General features: G+C 36.9%; 1 protein-coding gene across 2 annotated transcripts; it reads left to right on the top strand.

Annotated features, from left to right (window-relative positions):
* Nucleotides 1-2,041: 2,041 nt before the first annotated feature.
* On the top strand, nucleotides 2,042-11,064 carry rab38a (RAB38a, member RAS oncogene family). Of its 2 annotated transcripts, XM_079610010.1 has the most exons (4): nucleotides 2,042-2,186; nucleotides 2,269-2,637; nucleotides 7,112-7,392; nucleotides 10,166-11,064. In XM_079610010.1, exons 2-4 carry the CDS (start codon nucleotides 2,436-2,438, stop codon nucleotides 10,316-10,318), a joined length of 636 nt encoding a protein of 211 aa, XP_079466136.1. In that variant the 5' UTR covers nucleotides 2,042-2,186; nucleotides 2,269-2,435; the 3' UTR covers nucleotides 10,319-11,064. The 2 variants fall into 2 exon arrangements, with proteins under 2 accessions (XP_079466136.1, XP_079466137.1); XM_079610011.1 differs by lacking the exon at nucleotides 2,042-2,186 and having other exon boundaries at nucleotides 2,250-2,637.
* Nucleotides 11,065-13,502: the final 2,438 nt, after the last annotated feature.

The following is a 13,502-nucleotide window of genomic DNA, read 5'->3' as shown; positions in this document are numbered from 1 at the left end:
TCACTTTGCATGTAATGAGTCTATATAATATATTAGTTTCACCTTTAAGTTGAATTACTGAAATAAATGAACTTTTGCGTGATATTTCAAATTTTTAGTTTCATCTGTATAAATTACACCCATATATGATAGGAAATCAATTCAAATTGACTTAAGTTTAAGTGGGTTTTTATAATTTAGGAACTAACATTTGCATCAATTATCCGCTTGTTAAGTCTGACGTCATGCATCGCCTTTCCGGGTCTGAAATGTCAGCTTTTTATGTTAAAGATTATTTTATGAATTATTAGACTTGTCGAGAGTCACGTGAACAAACAGGAAAACAGGTCTCATCGCATCCGCTTGTCAGAGAAGGTGTTCGCAGTATGAACTGACGGTCTATGGATTTTTTTTTTTTTTTAATCCGCTAACCTAGCTAGTTGTTTTTATTGTTGGCGTGTTATTCAATTTTAATATCCAAATGTCAGTGAGAAGACGAAAAATAAGCTTTTAGATATCGGTTATGCTCCTCTTTAGTAGCTTCTTTGAAGGCATCTTGAGTAAAACAGCTCTAAGCTACATCTAGCGGAGCGCAAACAAAACACCTGAGCGGGAAGCGATGCAACCCGTTTGATGCCCATGCAGTAGGCCTACACTTTTTAAAATTTTGGGCTGTCCCAGATGAAAGATGACCAGCTGTGGCGAAACTGTGTTCGTACAGTGAGAGAAGTTCAAAAACGCCGTTGTTAGTCTTTGCGGCCAAAGATAGCCTCCGTTAATTTTCTGACAGTGTCATACATTTAGCATGATCATCTCAGTGTGTTTGCTGCTACGACCTACGTGTACTGACTGACTAGCCAATAAAGATACAACGTGAAATGCCGTATTGATCAACACAACACTGCACTAAAACTTAAAAATACTTCCCTCAAGCTCCATTTGCAAAATCGCCATGCCCGTTTTGCTTTATTCTCTTTTTTTTTCCCAGCACACATAAAAACCACAATTGCCAAAATGCAATTAATCTTACTCTGTTTTTACCACTAGCTCATGCCGATGACGTTTTATTCTTCTACAGTAACTTGCACCGATTCAGTGTTATCATTAGTCTACATACATGTCGTGCCCAAGTTTATCAGATCAGTGTTGTACAGTGTGATTCGTAATGAGTTATTTTAAGTTAATGAGTTATTAAAAGTTTAGTTTAAATGTGTCGTATGAATAAACAGTGCTCATGATGAACAGCTGTTGAGATTTTACTCAACTTATTCTCACTTGGATCCGGAAATGGTATTCCTTGTCACGCCTAGCCTCAATGATCTCTCTGGGAACACCTCTTGTTTACCGCTTAAAGGAACCGCTTGCTTGAGAATGTGGTTTTCAGGAGGCATTACATGAATTATAATTCAGCAGTTTACATGTACGGCTTCACAGCACAATCTCTAACCACTCTCTTGTGTTGAATCCAAATTCGTAGCTAAGGAGATCCTATGTAAATTTACTATGTTTGCAACCTCTTACAAAAATACTAGACCATGGTACTAAATAATTACTATATCCTCTACTGAGAAGTACTTTAAAAAAAATATGGTTCCATGATAAAAGTGGTGAAACTCGAAAAATGTTAATATCGTGCAAAAGTTCATTTATTTCAGTAATTCAACTTAAAAGGTGAAACTAATATATTATATAGACTCATTACATGCAAAGTGAGATATTTCAAGCATTTATTGTTTATAATTTAGATGATTATGGCTTACAGCTTATGAAAACTTCAAATTCAAAATTAGAATATTGTGAAAAGGTTTTCATAAGCTGTAAGCCATAATCATCAAAATTACAACAAAAAAAGACATGAAATATCTCACTTTGCATGTAATAAGTATATATAATATAGGCCTATTACTTTCACCTTTTAAGTTGAATTACTGAAATAAATTAGCTATTGCACAATATTCACATTTTTTGAGTTTGGATGTCCAAACACATGTTTATTTAATTGAAAACAGCTTGGTTAACAGGCAGCAATATTGATATATGGTATATATTTTAGGGTAGTAGCCTAGTCGTCAGTGTAAACTTATAATAGGGCCTACACTTCAGTCTTTCCACATTTGAAGACTCTTAGCGCTATAAAGAAAACTTGTCAGGTCTTGGGGGCGTAGACGGTCCTTACAAACATTTACCAGGCTCATTTCAGGGCGATTGTAAGTTTTGGTGCTTTTTCTTAGTGTCCAGTGTTATCTTTTTTCCGACAACTATACTTACGATTCTGAATTTCTACTGCAGTTCCACCAGGCCCTCCTCGACCCCTCCATCACCTCACGTCTCTGGTCTCATGCTCGACTGGCGAGTCACAAGTTTGAGTTTTTCTCTCCGCGGGGCGTTTCTGCTTCTTCCCTCAGTCTCTCACTGCGGATCACACGCGTCCATGTTCGGCTCCATCTCACACAGCCATGCAGAACCATCACCTGAAGGAACACCTGTATAAAATCCTGGTGATCGGAGATCTGGGTGTGGGGAAAACCAGCATCATCAAGCGCTACGTGCACCAGAACTTCTCACCAAACTACCGCGCGACGATCGGCGTGGATTTCGCGCTCAAAGTCCTGAACCTCGAGCAGGAGACCGTCCGACTGCAGCTCTGGGACATCGCCGGTAATTTTTTATTATTTTTAATTTAATTTGAGTTATTTTCTCTTTTCTTCTGGGCCAAAGTTAGTTTCAAATGAATTTAAATCACACAAAATATAAATATAAATTGTATGTATATAGTAGGCTAACATGTAGCCGCCTTGGCCATAGGCTGTGCGTGATTTAAAAAAAATGTTTTTTTATTTTTATTCTTTACTTGTCACAGAAAGCTGTGAAGAACTTATATAATATAATCTACGTATTATAGATAAACATACACATTATTTCTACGCACTTAAAGTTACTTTATAATATTTTAGACTAATATGGCTATGTGGCACAAGCGTATTCAAATGTTGTCATCTAATTACTATGCCCCGCATTGTTTTATTCAAGTCTCTTTTGAATAACTTTCCTCACGCGCGAGCGCGCGCTCTGCGCGGTCATGTGTTCGCCGCTCATGTGAGGGAGATTTTCAAAAGAAGGAAAACAGGAACGTCATTGTAAATAGGAGATGAAATGCACAGGGACATCAGACATGAGCATGATTTGTCATTGTGAAGTCGTTCTCGATAGAAAGAAATGTAATTCAAATGTATGTGTAGCACTTTTCACAATACACATTGTTTTAAAGCAGCTTTACAGAAAAACATTAGGCTATGCTGACGTTTTAATCATACATCTTAGCCTAAAGTTCCTCTGTAGTCAATCATTGTATCCTTTAAAACTCTTATTTGATCAACAAAACGACATATTTTACGTTTTTCCTGTGAAAATAGAAAAATAGCTTGAATGTCACTCTAGGGGTGTCAAACTCATTTTAGGTTGAGGGCCGGGTGGGAAAAAATGTAACCATGTGCAGGCCAAATTACCTTTAAAAAAAAAAAAATGTATAGCCTACATTAATATTAACATTACAAACTACAAATTAATTTGCAAGAAAACTAGAAAAATCACACTGCACTGAAAACTGCATTTTTACAGTGAAAAGACTTTATTAAAGTCCCCCTGTTGTCGATCATTTTATCCCTTAAAATCCCTCAAAATGACATATTTAAGTGTTTTTTCCATGAAAAAAAAAAATCTCCATGCCTTTAAAGGTTGTGTAGGTAAGAATTGTCTAAAGAACTTTTTTTCAAATTGGCTTAAACTGTCTTTATATACCAATACATAATTAAAATGTAAGTACTTTGAAAAAGAGAGTATAAAAATTGAGTGACTATAGTGTATTTAATCTTCAAAAAACACAGCTCATTAATTCCTACCGGGACCAAACAAGTGATTGGCTTGCCCGACTGTCACTCTCCGTCACCATGACTACCGCCGCTATTACTGGCTCTGCCGACGTGCGCGCACTCGCGCACCCGTTTTTAGGTGGGACTGAATGGAATTAATGAGCTGTGTTTATTGAAGATTAAATACACTATAGTCACTCAGTTTTTTATACTCTCTATTTCAGAGTACTTGCATTTTAATTATGTATTGGTATATAAAGACAGTTTAAACAAATTTGAATTAAAGTTTTTTTTAGACAATTCTGACCTACCCTACCTTTAAAATAGATTGAATGTACTATACCCTTGCCTCATTTAGTATTAGTGGTTCTATGAATATGCAAATGAGCCCCGCCTCCACTAACTCACTCAGCTCAGAGATCCACTGGTTGACGATCACACGTTGATCTGATTGGTTACAAGGTAGTTTGTGACGTCAGAAACACCAGCGATTTCAAACCGTGTTTTTGAGACTGTCTTTGGTTCACTGCAGTTTTCAGGAGAAAATACTCAGTAATAGTGTCGACTTATGAGTTTGCACATTGTTTGTTTTAAAGCACCACATAGCTATATAAAAAATATTAAAACCCTGATTTTCACCACACTTTAAATTTGTATAATAATGTTTTATTTAATATTTTTTTATTTGGGGTGTCCTGATTATGATTTTTCATGGCGGAATCCGATTTTTTTTTTTACAAGCAAATTCCGATACCTTTTTTTTTTTTTTTTAAGCTAATTTATTTGTTGTTCATTTGCACTATAACAGAAACAAAAAATACCTGTAGCCATTTGGAATTAGAAGCAACCACTACATTTTTATCATGATGCAAACAACGATGCTACACACATGTAGAATAAGCAGTTTTTTTATTTTTTATTAGATTGTATAATTTCAAAATTTAAGTGTTCTGACTTTAGTTTTTGTGAAATTGTCCTATAATTATGCTAGAAGACACCTACACAAAACAAAAACAGCACGGACTGAATGAAAATGCAAATTCACTCTCTGTCAGTAGGTGGCGCTTATGGAAAAGCAGCAATATAGCGCGTCCTTGTTTACCGCTGTATTCGGCCCGAGAGACGTATATTTGACTTCCCTAGTCTACACCCTTGCTTCATTAGTATACGCGAATCCATACATATGCAAATTAGCCCCATCTTCACTCAATCACAAGAGCTCAGAATACCTGATCCACTCAGTTAACGTTAAACGCTGCACAATGGCAAGTGGACGTACTGGTTTAATTCAGCCATATGCTGTATGTTTGACCCAGAAACTGATTCAGACAAACATTCGAGTCTTTAAAGTCCCCCTGTGGTGAAAATCAAGCTTTTAATGTTGTTTATATATATATCTATGTGGTGTTTTCAATATGCTTTAAAGGTGCTCTAAGCGATGTTGGGTGACGTCACTTCTTGTTGACGTTCAAAGTATTGTCAAACAAAACGGAGGCTAGCTAGACCCTGCCTCCTACCCCCCCCCCCCCCCCCCCTTCGTTTCCCAGTGAGCATAAACAACGGCTCCGTCATAAACAAATTTAGTCAAAGTTATCAATAGCCTATAAATGAACATTCAAATTCATAACAAACAGTGGGTGAATACAATCATTCACACAAGCTGTCGCCCTACTGTGAGTTTGCTTGATCATTTACAATAGAGATCAATCGCTAGCTGCTAGATGTTGTATTGACTAAAGTTAGCGCTGACTGCGTAGATCTAGCTAATTATATCCTTGTGTTGGTTAGGCGAACACGAACGTCCATTTAGAAAAATAAAAAAATGGATTTACCCACCCGTCCAGCAAAAACAGAGCTACTTGGATGTCGGATTGGAAGCCACCTTTCGAAGGCTTTTCCAATGTAAATTCGGGACTTTGCGTTCCTTACCCTTTTCCCTCTTTGCTATTTGTTCATCGGAACGTCGTCTCTTTGGTCGTGTGTCGGCCATATCAAACTTAAAGAGAATATAATTCTAACTTCCCTCTTCATGCTTCTCTCTCCTCCACACCCCCCTTCATGTGTACGCACTCTCACCCCCCAAACCCTGCTTGTCGGTGATTGGCTGGAACACTGTTTGTTATGTTTTGTGGTGCGGGTTGGCCCAGTTTGTTTTTGTTGCCGTTTGTGGAGCCTGGGCTGTCTACAGAGACCGCGTTTTTTTACAGTGTGTTCAGGGGACAGGCAGCTAGCGGATAGTGAGGAGATGTTTGCTGTATGTGACAAAAAATGTTTTGGCCTAAAAAACACGTGACATGTGCCTTTAAGAACAACCATGTATAAATTTATAAGTCAGCACCATTACTGAGTATTTTCTCCTTGAAACTGCAGTGGATCAAAGAAAGTCTCAAAAACACGGTTTGAAATCGCTGGTGTTTCTGACGTCACAAACTACCTTGTAACCAATCAGATCAACGTGTGATCATCAACCAGTGGATCTCTGAGCTAAGTGAGTGAGTGGAGGCGGGGCTCATTTGCATATTCATAGAAGCGCGTATACTAAATGAGGCAAGGGTGTAGAGATATTTACATTTAAGATATTTGAAGGGATGAAGTTTTTTTTTCAAGGAAAAAACTTTTAAATATGTAATTTTGGTGATCAAAGATGAGTTTTAAGTGATACAATTATTGCCTACAGGGGACTTGAATTTTTTTTTAACACCAACTCAATTTTAGATATATTCGGGCAATAAAATGTCATTACATTAGATTAGATTAGATATCAAGTGGCATTTTTTTTTCTATATTGTAAATGGCAAATATGTATTTCTCATTAAGGATTGTTTCTGCATTATTTTCCATTGCAAGACTCGGTTTTCTCAGTTCTGCTTCAGTGTTTCTCAGACTTCACTCCAGTAACTTCTGACACTAATCCTGAGCATTGAGTCGTGGCCCAGATCAGAGCTTTAAGTTCAACGGCGTGAGGCTGGAGCTCAGTGGAGTTGATCAATATGAGCCGCTGGAATGTGCTTTTCCTCATTAATGATATCCAGGCTTTAGCTCGGACCCGTGGAAAATGTGTGTATAAGAATCCCAAAGTGCGATCACGTGGATCTGGGAGAAAAAAAAAGTAGAGAGACTGAAATCCTCTCACATTAACCCAAGGCTTCAACTGATAATAAACATCTCATTGTTGTCTTTGTAGTCGTTGAATGTGTGTATATGTTTGTTACAGAAGACTGTGTCTCTCATGTGGTTTTTTCCCGACTCCATCGCTTCCACAGGCCAGGAGCGTTTCGGGAACATGACGCGGGTTTATTATCGAGAGGCCATGGGAGCTTTCATCGTTTTCGACGTCACGCGGCCGTCGACGTTCGAGGCGGTAACGAAATGGAAGGAGGATCTCGACGCCAAGCTGAGTTTATCCAACGGGAAACACGTGGCGGCCGTGTTGCTCGCCAACAAGTGCGATCAGGGCAGAGACGTTCTCACCAACAACGGCATCAAGATGGAGCAGTTCTGCCAGGAGAACGGCTTCGTGGGATGGTTTGAAACTTCAGCCAAGGTATGTAATGGACATCTGAAGACCCTGAGCTTATTTATAGACAGCTGATAATGATTCAAGACCGATGTGCACAGAGGTTAATTAGGATACTAGAAAAAACATGATTAGTTTCTATTCTGTTTGTGGTTTAATTGACCCTTTGCAGGGAGCTTGATTGACAGGTGATCTGACCAATCATACTTCGCCATCCGCCATTTTCTCTGACAAAGCAGTCAGGAGTTAGTAGATTAACATGGGAGGATTTTTGAACTTGAGAAGCGGATGTACTGACGCCTTTCCGCGGTTAAAACAACATTCCTTCCGATGTTCATTCATGTTTATTTGATGCTATAAATGAACTAGAAGGAAGAGATGATCGGTTCACGAGCAGCTTTAACTGAGGCTCTACAGCGATCTGTCAGACACATTAAAGAGCCACAAAACGGTATTTATTGTTTAAATTTATTTTTAAAAAGGACCAAATTTGAAAGGTGAGACTTTGTTTAATATGTTCAATATAAAAAGTAACCGAAAAGTAACCTGGTCTGTCCTGTCTGTCAGCGTGTTGTCAGTGTCTGTACGCGATGTATTTTTCTCTGCGTGAGAACATGGTGAGAGCGGCGTAGCTTGTCGGACATAGCGACAGTAACTAAGGGGGGCGGGTCTTTGCGAACGGTCAATTGAAAGACGGATGCGCTCAGCGCTGTCATATATCACAACTTTTCAGTGTTTTAAACTATACATGATGTTTATTTTAGGTTTCAGACATTTAAAATCACATAATTACAAGCAAAACAATTTATTTGTAAAAAACACACTGATGTCTATGGAAGCGGCAATAATAATCATTTCCATTATAATAAGACGACACATTTTATTCATATCAGATACACATTGTGTAAGTAGCTTTACATTTGACCCTATTCGTCTCCCAGTTCACCGGCCACTTACTTTCATGTATTACGGGAGAAGTGGAGGAATTGACGTGTTGTAAATCCAACAGATCCGATTCTCTGAACTGACAAACTAACATGGCGCCGCCCATCGCGCATACAGCTCAACTAGCGCGATCGTTATACAGATGTTTATACAACAAAACCCATCCACTTGCACATATTTGACAATCGGAATATCAGTGTTTCCTGCTATAGCTAATCAATTTGTGAATATTTTGGATAAAAAGGGAAAAATGACAAAAGCAGATCATCATTCATTCAGCGTTGTGTTGTGGTTGCGCTGTCACATGACAAGCAATAATGCGTCACCATGGAAACAATAAAGTAACAGGTTCTAAATAACGGTTGCCTTGAAAAACTCACGCTGGGGGGGTCACTTAGAATATTTTAAACTTGCGTGGGAAAGGGTTCAATCACAAGAAAGGTTTAAAGTTAAAAATCTGAATGTAGTAAAAGCATATAAATATTTGCAGATATTTAGGAAACGTTAAGTTCACATGTTGTTTCTCTGAAAAACAATTCTACAGCCAGTTATTCTGCTTTCAAATGTGCTTCCCGTGTCGGGATGTCTGTTTTTGTTTTGGTCTGTGTGACTCCGCCCACTCACACTTTAAACCAATGGTGTTTCGACACCCGGGTTGCCAGTTGGAGGAAAACACTGCGATGGAAGACAAACGAACTGGGTCAGAGATCGCAGATTCTATCCGAACTAAAAAAAAACTCAATATCCATCTAAAAAGCTCTATGAACAGAGGAATATTAAAACATGAATAAATCAACTCAACTTGCAGTTTAAAGCTTGTCGCCTTCAATTGTCAATTGTGCTTTTTTCCGGTTGCATCTCCTCAATCTGGCAACCCACGTAAGCGTGGAGTCTGAGGAGGAGGGGCGGGACAAACAACTCTCTAATATTTTCTAATTTGAGCTGCAGTACCCATTTCAACCACTAGTCGTCAATATTACAAACCTCACCTTTAAGTGATCAAAACTAATTTATATGCATGTTTAAACTTGCATCATATCTGAATATACACTATACCTTTAAAACGTTTGGGATTGGGACGATTTTATGTTTTTAAAAGAAGTCTCCTTCTCACCAAGACTTCATTTATTTGATAAAAAATACAGTAAAACAGTAAAATATTACAATTTACATTTCTATATGAATAAATTGTAAAATGTGATTTATTCCAGTGATCAAAGCTGAATTTTCAGCATCATTCCTCCAGTCTTCAGTGTCACATGATCCTTCAGAAATCATGATTTGCTGCTCAAGAGACATTTATTATTATTATTATCAATGTTTAAAACGTTTTTTTATGCTTTATATTTGTGTGGAAACCCTGATACATTTTCTTTTAACGATTCTTTGCCGAACAGAAAGTTCAAAAGAGCAGCATTTATTTTAAAAAACAATCTTTTGTACAATATAACTGTCCCTTTTGATCAATGTAATGTGTCCTTGCTCAGTAAAAGTGTTTTAAAAATCCTTTGAGCGGCAAAGCGAGTGAACTGAAGCGCTGTTAAATTCTTCCTTTTGTGCTCCATTGATGAGAAGAAGTCATTGGAAAGGGTCCTGGAATGACACGAGGTTGAGTAAACGATGACAGCACTTGTTTGCCCGTCTGACCATCTAAGGCTGTTTTACGGATGATTATGTGTGGCGAATGGGGTGTGAGAAGTGTGATCGTCACTCAAACACTTTCTGCTGACTCACAGTCCCTCTGCTACAGTGTGTCAAGATGACTCATGAATATTCACCAGCTAATTAATGCAGTCACAGCCAGAGACAAGGTGTGTGAAGACTCTCTCTCTCTCTCTCTCTTTCTCTCTCTTAGGAGAACATTAATATAGATGAGGCGGCACACTGCCTGGTGAAGCACATTATATCTAATGAGAACGATCTGCTGCAGTCCGAGGTTTCAGAGATCATCTCTCCGCAGCAGGAGCCCATCCGAGGAGGAACGTGCTCTGCGTGTTTCAGGTCCTGAAGTCCTGAAATCCAGACCGGACGTCCCAGGGGAACTCTTCTCCATTCTCACGTCTCATCTCACTCCTCCTCTCGTTTATCCGTGTCAGCAACCCTGCCGCCACCGTGTCTCGGTTTCCATGGTAACAGACTTATCGAACACTCTGCAGAGCAGAAAATGTTTCCGGAGAACGAGGCAGCGGGGAGAATTCACGAGGAGGTCCTGCTGAATCGTCAGGATGCGAAAGACCAGTTTGAGCATTCGCGGTTCCTTCATTTGATCCACATTTTTACTGCTTTGCTTGTTAATTCATTCTTTTTATTGTCCAACCGAAATCGGCTGAATAAGCAAATCCAACTAATTAATTGTTTTTATTTTTTGCCCACTGAGCAGAGTGAAACTTAATATTTTGCTACTAATGCTGGCCTTAAAAAATATTCATGAGTATAAATGTTTGTGGTGTGCGGAACACAGTTACACGGATGATTCTAGAATGTTCTTATTTAGAATGTTTGTCATTAGTTTTAAACACTACAGTGCCATCGACCCGCCGCAACACTTGTTCTTTTTATTTATCGAGTGTCACATACAGTACATATATATTTTAATAGAGCATATGAGGTCGTGTAAATACCCCTGTACTTACCCAGTATACAGCAAAACGGTTCAGAGTTAAAGTATTAATAAACATAATCTTTACTCAAATGTGTATGTGTTCCTTCTGCGCTTGTATTTCTGGGATTTGAACGTGTTCATGTTCAATGAAATGTAGGGTCCTATAAAATCCGTTTTATTTTTTGACTTTTTTCCAAATTCTGTTTTTGCGTTAAAAAAATTCTGGATTCCCGTTTTTTTTTTTTTTTGGGACTTTTGGGGATTTTTAGTAGGGCTGTCAAAAGATTAATCGTGATTAATCGCATCCAAAATAAAAGTTTGTGTTTACATAATATATGTGTTTATACTGTGTAGAATTATTATGTATAAATACACACACATTCATGTATATATTTAAGGAATAATTGCATTATATACAGTATATATATTTATATAATTTATATTATATATAAATATAACCAATTTTTCCTAAATATATACATTTTTGTGTGTGTTTTTTATATATATAAATATTTATACACCGTACACACACACATATATTATGTAAACACAAACTTTTATTTTGGATGCGATTAATCACAATTAATCTTTTGACAGCCCTTATTTTTAGTAATCAAAGAGCATGTCTAATTTATTTAAATCATGAAACTTTAAATATAATTCAACAACAACTTTTTTAAAAATAAAAATGACAAGTTTAGAGCCCTATGAAATAAATAAAAAATCTCTGAAATTCCCTTTTTTTCTTTTTTTTTAAAACAAAATTCTGTTTTCTGTTTTTTTAGATTCCATTTTAATGGTTTAAATTCCAGTTATATGTAATTTGAGCAGGTTGGAAACGGGTAAGTTTTCTCACAATGAAAATATTTATGTTGATTCTGAGCTATTTAAATAATGCGTTTTGAAAATATGATTTTTTAGGCCCAAATCAAATCAAATAAATTGCAAATAGTTAATAATTAACTCTTACCTGTTTCATTTGTGTGTGACTGAGGTTTATTAGTAAGGTACATACATAAGGTTTATTAGTTTAAACTGTGTAATCCAAATGGTTGGAAATCTTATATGCTATTCAAATACATAAATCTTAAATTTCAGGCCTAAATATATAAATTATTTTCGAGTATTGATTCTCCAGAAATGTGTTGTGTTTGGGGCAGGATGTTTGCAGACAGTAATAATGTGTTTTGTTGTATTTTGAGAGTGAAACATTATTAATTGATCATTTGCCATTGAACTGACTGTGTCGTAACCAAAATCTCGGTGTGTGTTCACTCAGGCCATGTGGTCCCGGTCTCGAGGCTCCTAATAAAATAAATTGGCTCCGAGATATTCCAGGCCAATTTAGCTCTGACCTGACACACACAGGCAAGAAGATTCATTTGATAAGCAAACTAGAGCATGACCAATAGGTCAACGAGTAATGAGTCATTTACTCTCTCTCTCTGGTGTGGGGATGATATGATAGGCCTACACATGCAGTAGTCATGGATCTTGTGAGGGTTTTATTGCATTTAATTCATGATTATGATTTGGTTATGATTCTGGAAGATCTCTTGCCATGTATGTTCTTCTCTCCATCCTTCCCTGGAAACTTAACTTAACATCACTACTATTTTTTCCCATTTGGCTGCATTCCAATCCACTTATTACTATGCCTTAAATGCCAAATATATATATATACTACTATATATATATATATATATATATATATATAGAGAGAGAGAGAGAGAGAGAGAGAGAGAGAGAGAGAGAGAGAGAGAGAGAGAGAGAGAGAGAGAGAGAGAGAGAGAGAGAGAGAGAGAGAGAGAGAGACCTAAATTTAATATTCATGTATTTTAAATGCATATAAAATATCCATCCATTTCGATTACACAATTTTAACACAAACAAATAAACATAAAGCGATGCATATTTCTCTGTCAAACTAATGCTTTCAGGTCCATTTTGACCCGGAAGAGGTATATATATATATTTTTTTTTAAACCCATATAGTTATTAGTTTGAAAATAAAACTTTGGATTTGTGTTTTTTACACACAAAATTACGCTGATTTAAAAAAAAAAAAAAATTTTTTAATTAGGCTACATCTATGAGATTTGTCCTAAATTACTTCTGTAAAATACATTTTATCTCTTTCCACTCACACACATTTGTTGGAAAAATAATGCACATTATATTTATTAGTTTGTTTATATTATTTTATAGTGATTCAAACTGAAATTTCATGTGCACTTCAAATACATAAATCTTAAAATGTAGGCCTAAATGTGTGTGTGTGTGTGTGTGTGTGTGTGTGTGTGTACTCTACAACAGTACACTCTAAAAAATGCTGGGTTGTTTCAACCCAATTTTGGGTAAAATATGGACAAACCCAAATGTTGGGTAAAATATGGACAAACCCAAATGTTGGGTTAAAAATGTAATTGAAAAATTTTACCCAATGGCGTCCATATTTTACCCAAAATTGGGTTGAAACAACCCAGCATTTTTTAGAGTGTACATGCTTTCCAATCACCACCAGCAGAGTATGAAGAAGACTACTTCAAAATACTAGAACAACATTTCTAGATGTAACTCAAATATCCAA

Source organism: Phoxinus phoxinus, assembly GCF_949152265.1.
Source record: "Phoxinus phoxinus genome assembly, chromosome: 4".
NCBI lineage: Eukaryota > Metazoa > Chordata > Actinopteri > Cypriniformes > Leuciscidae > Phoxinus > Phoxinus phoxinus.
This window is presented reverse-complemented; position numbering and strand designations above follow the sequence as displayed.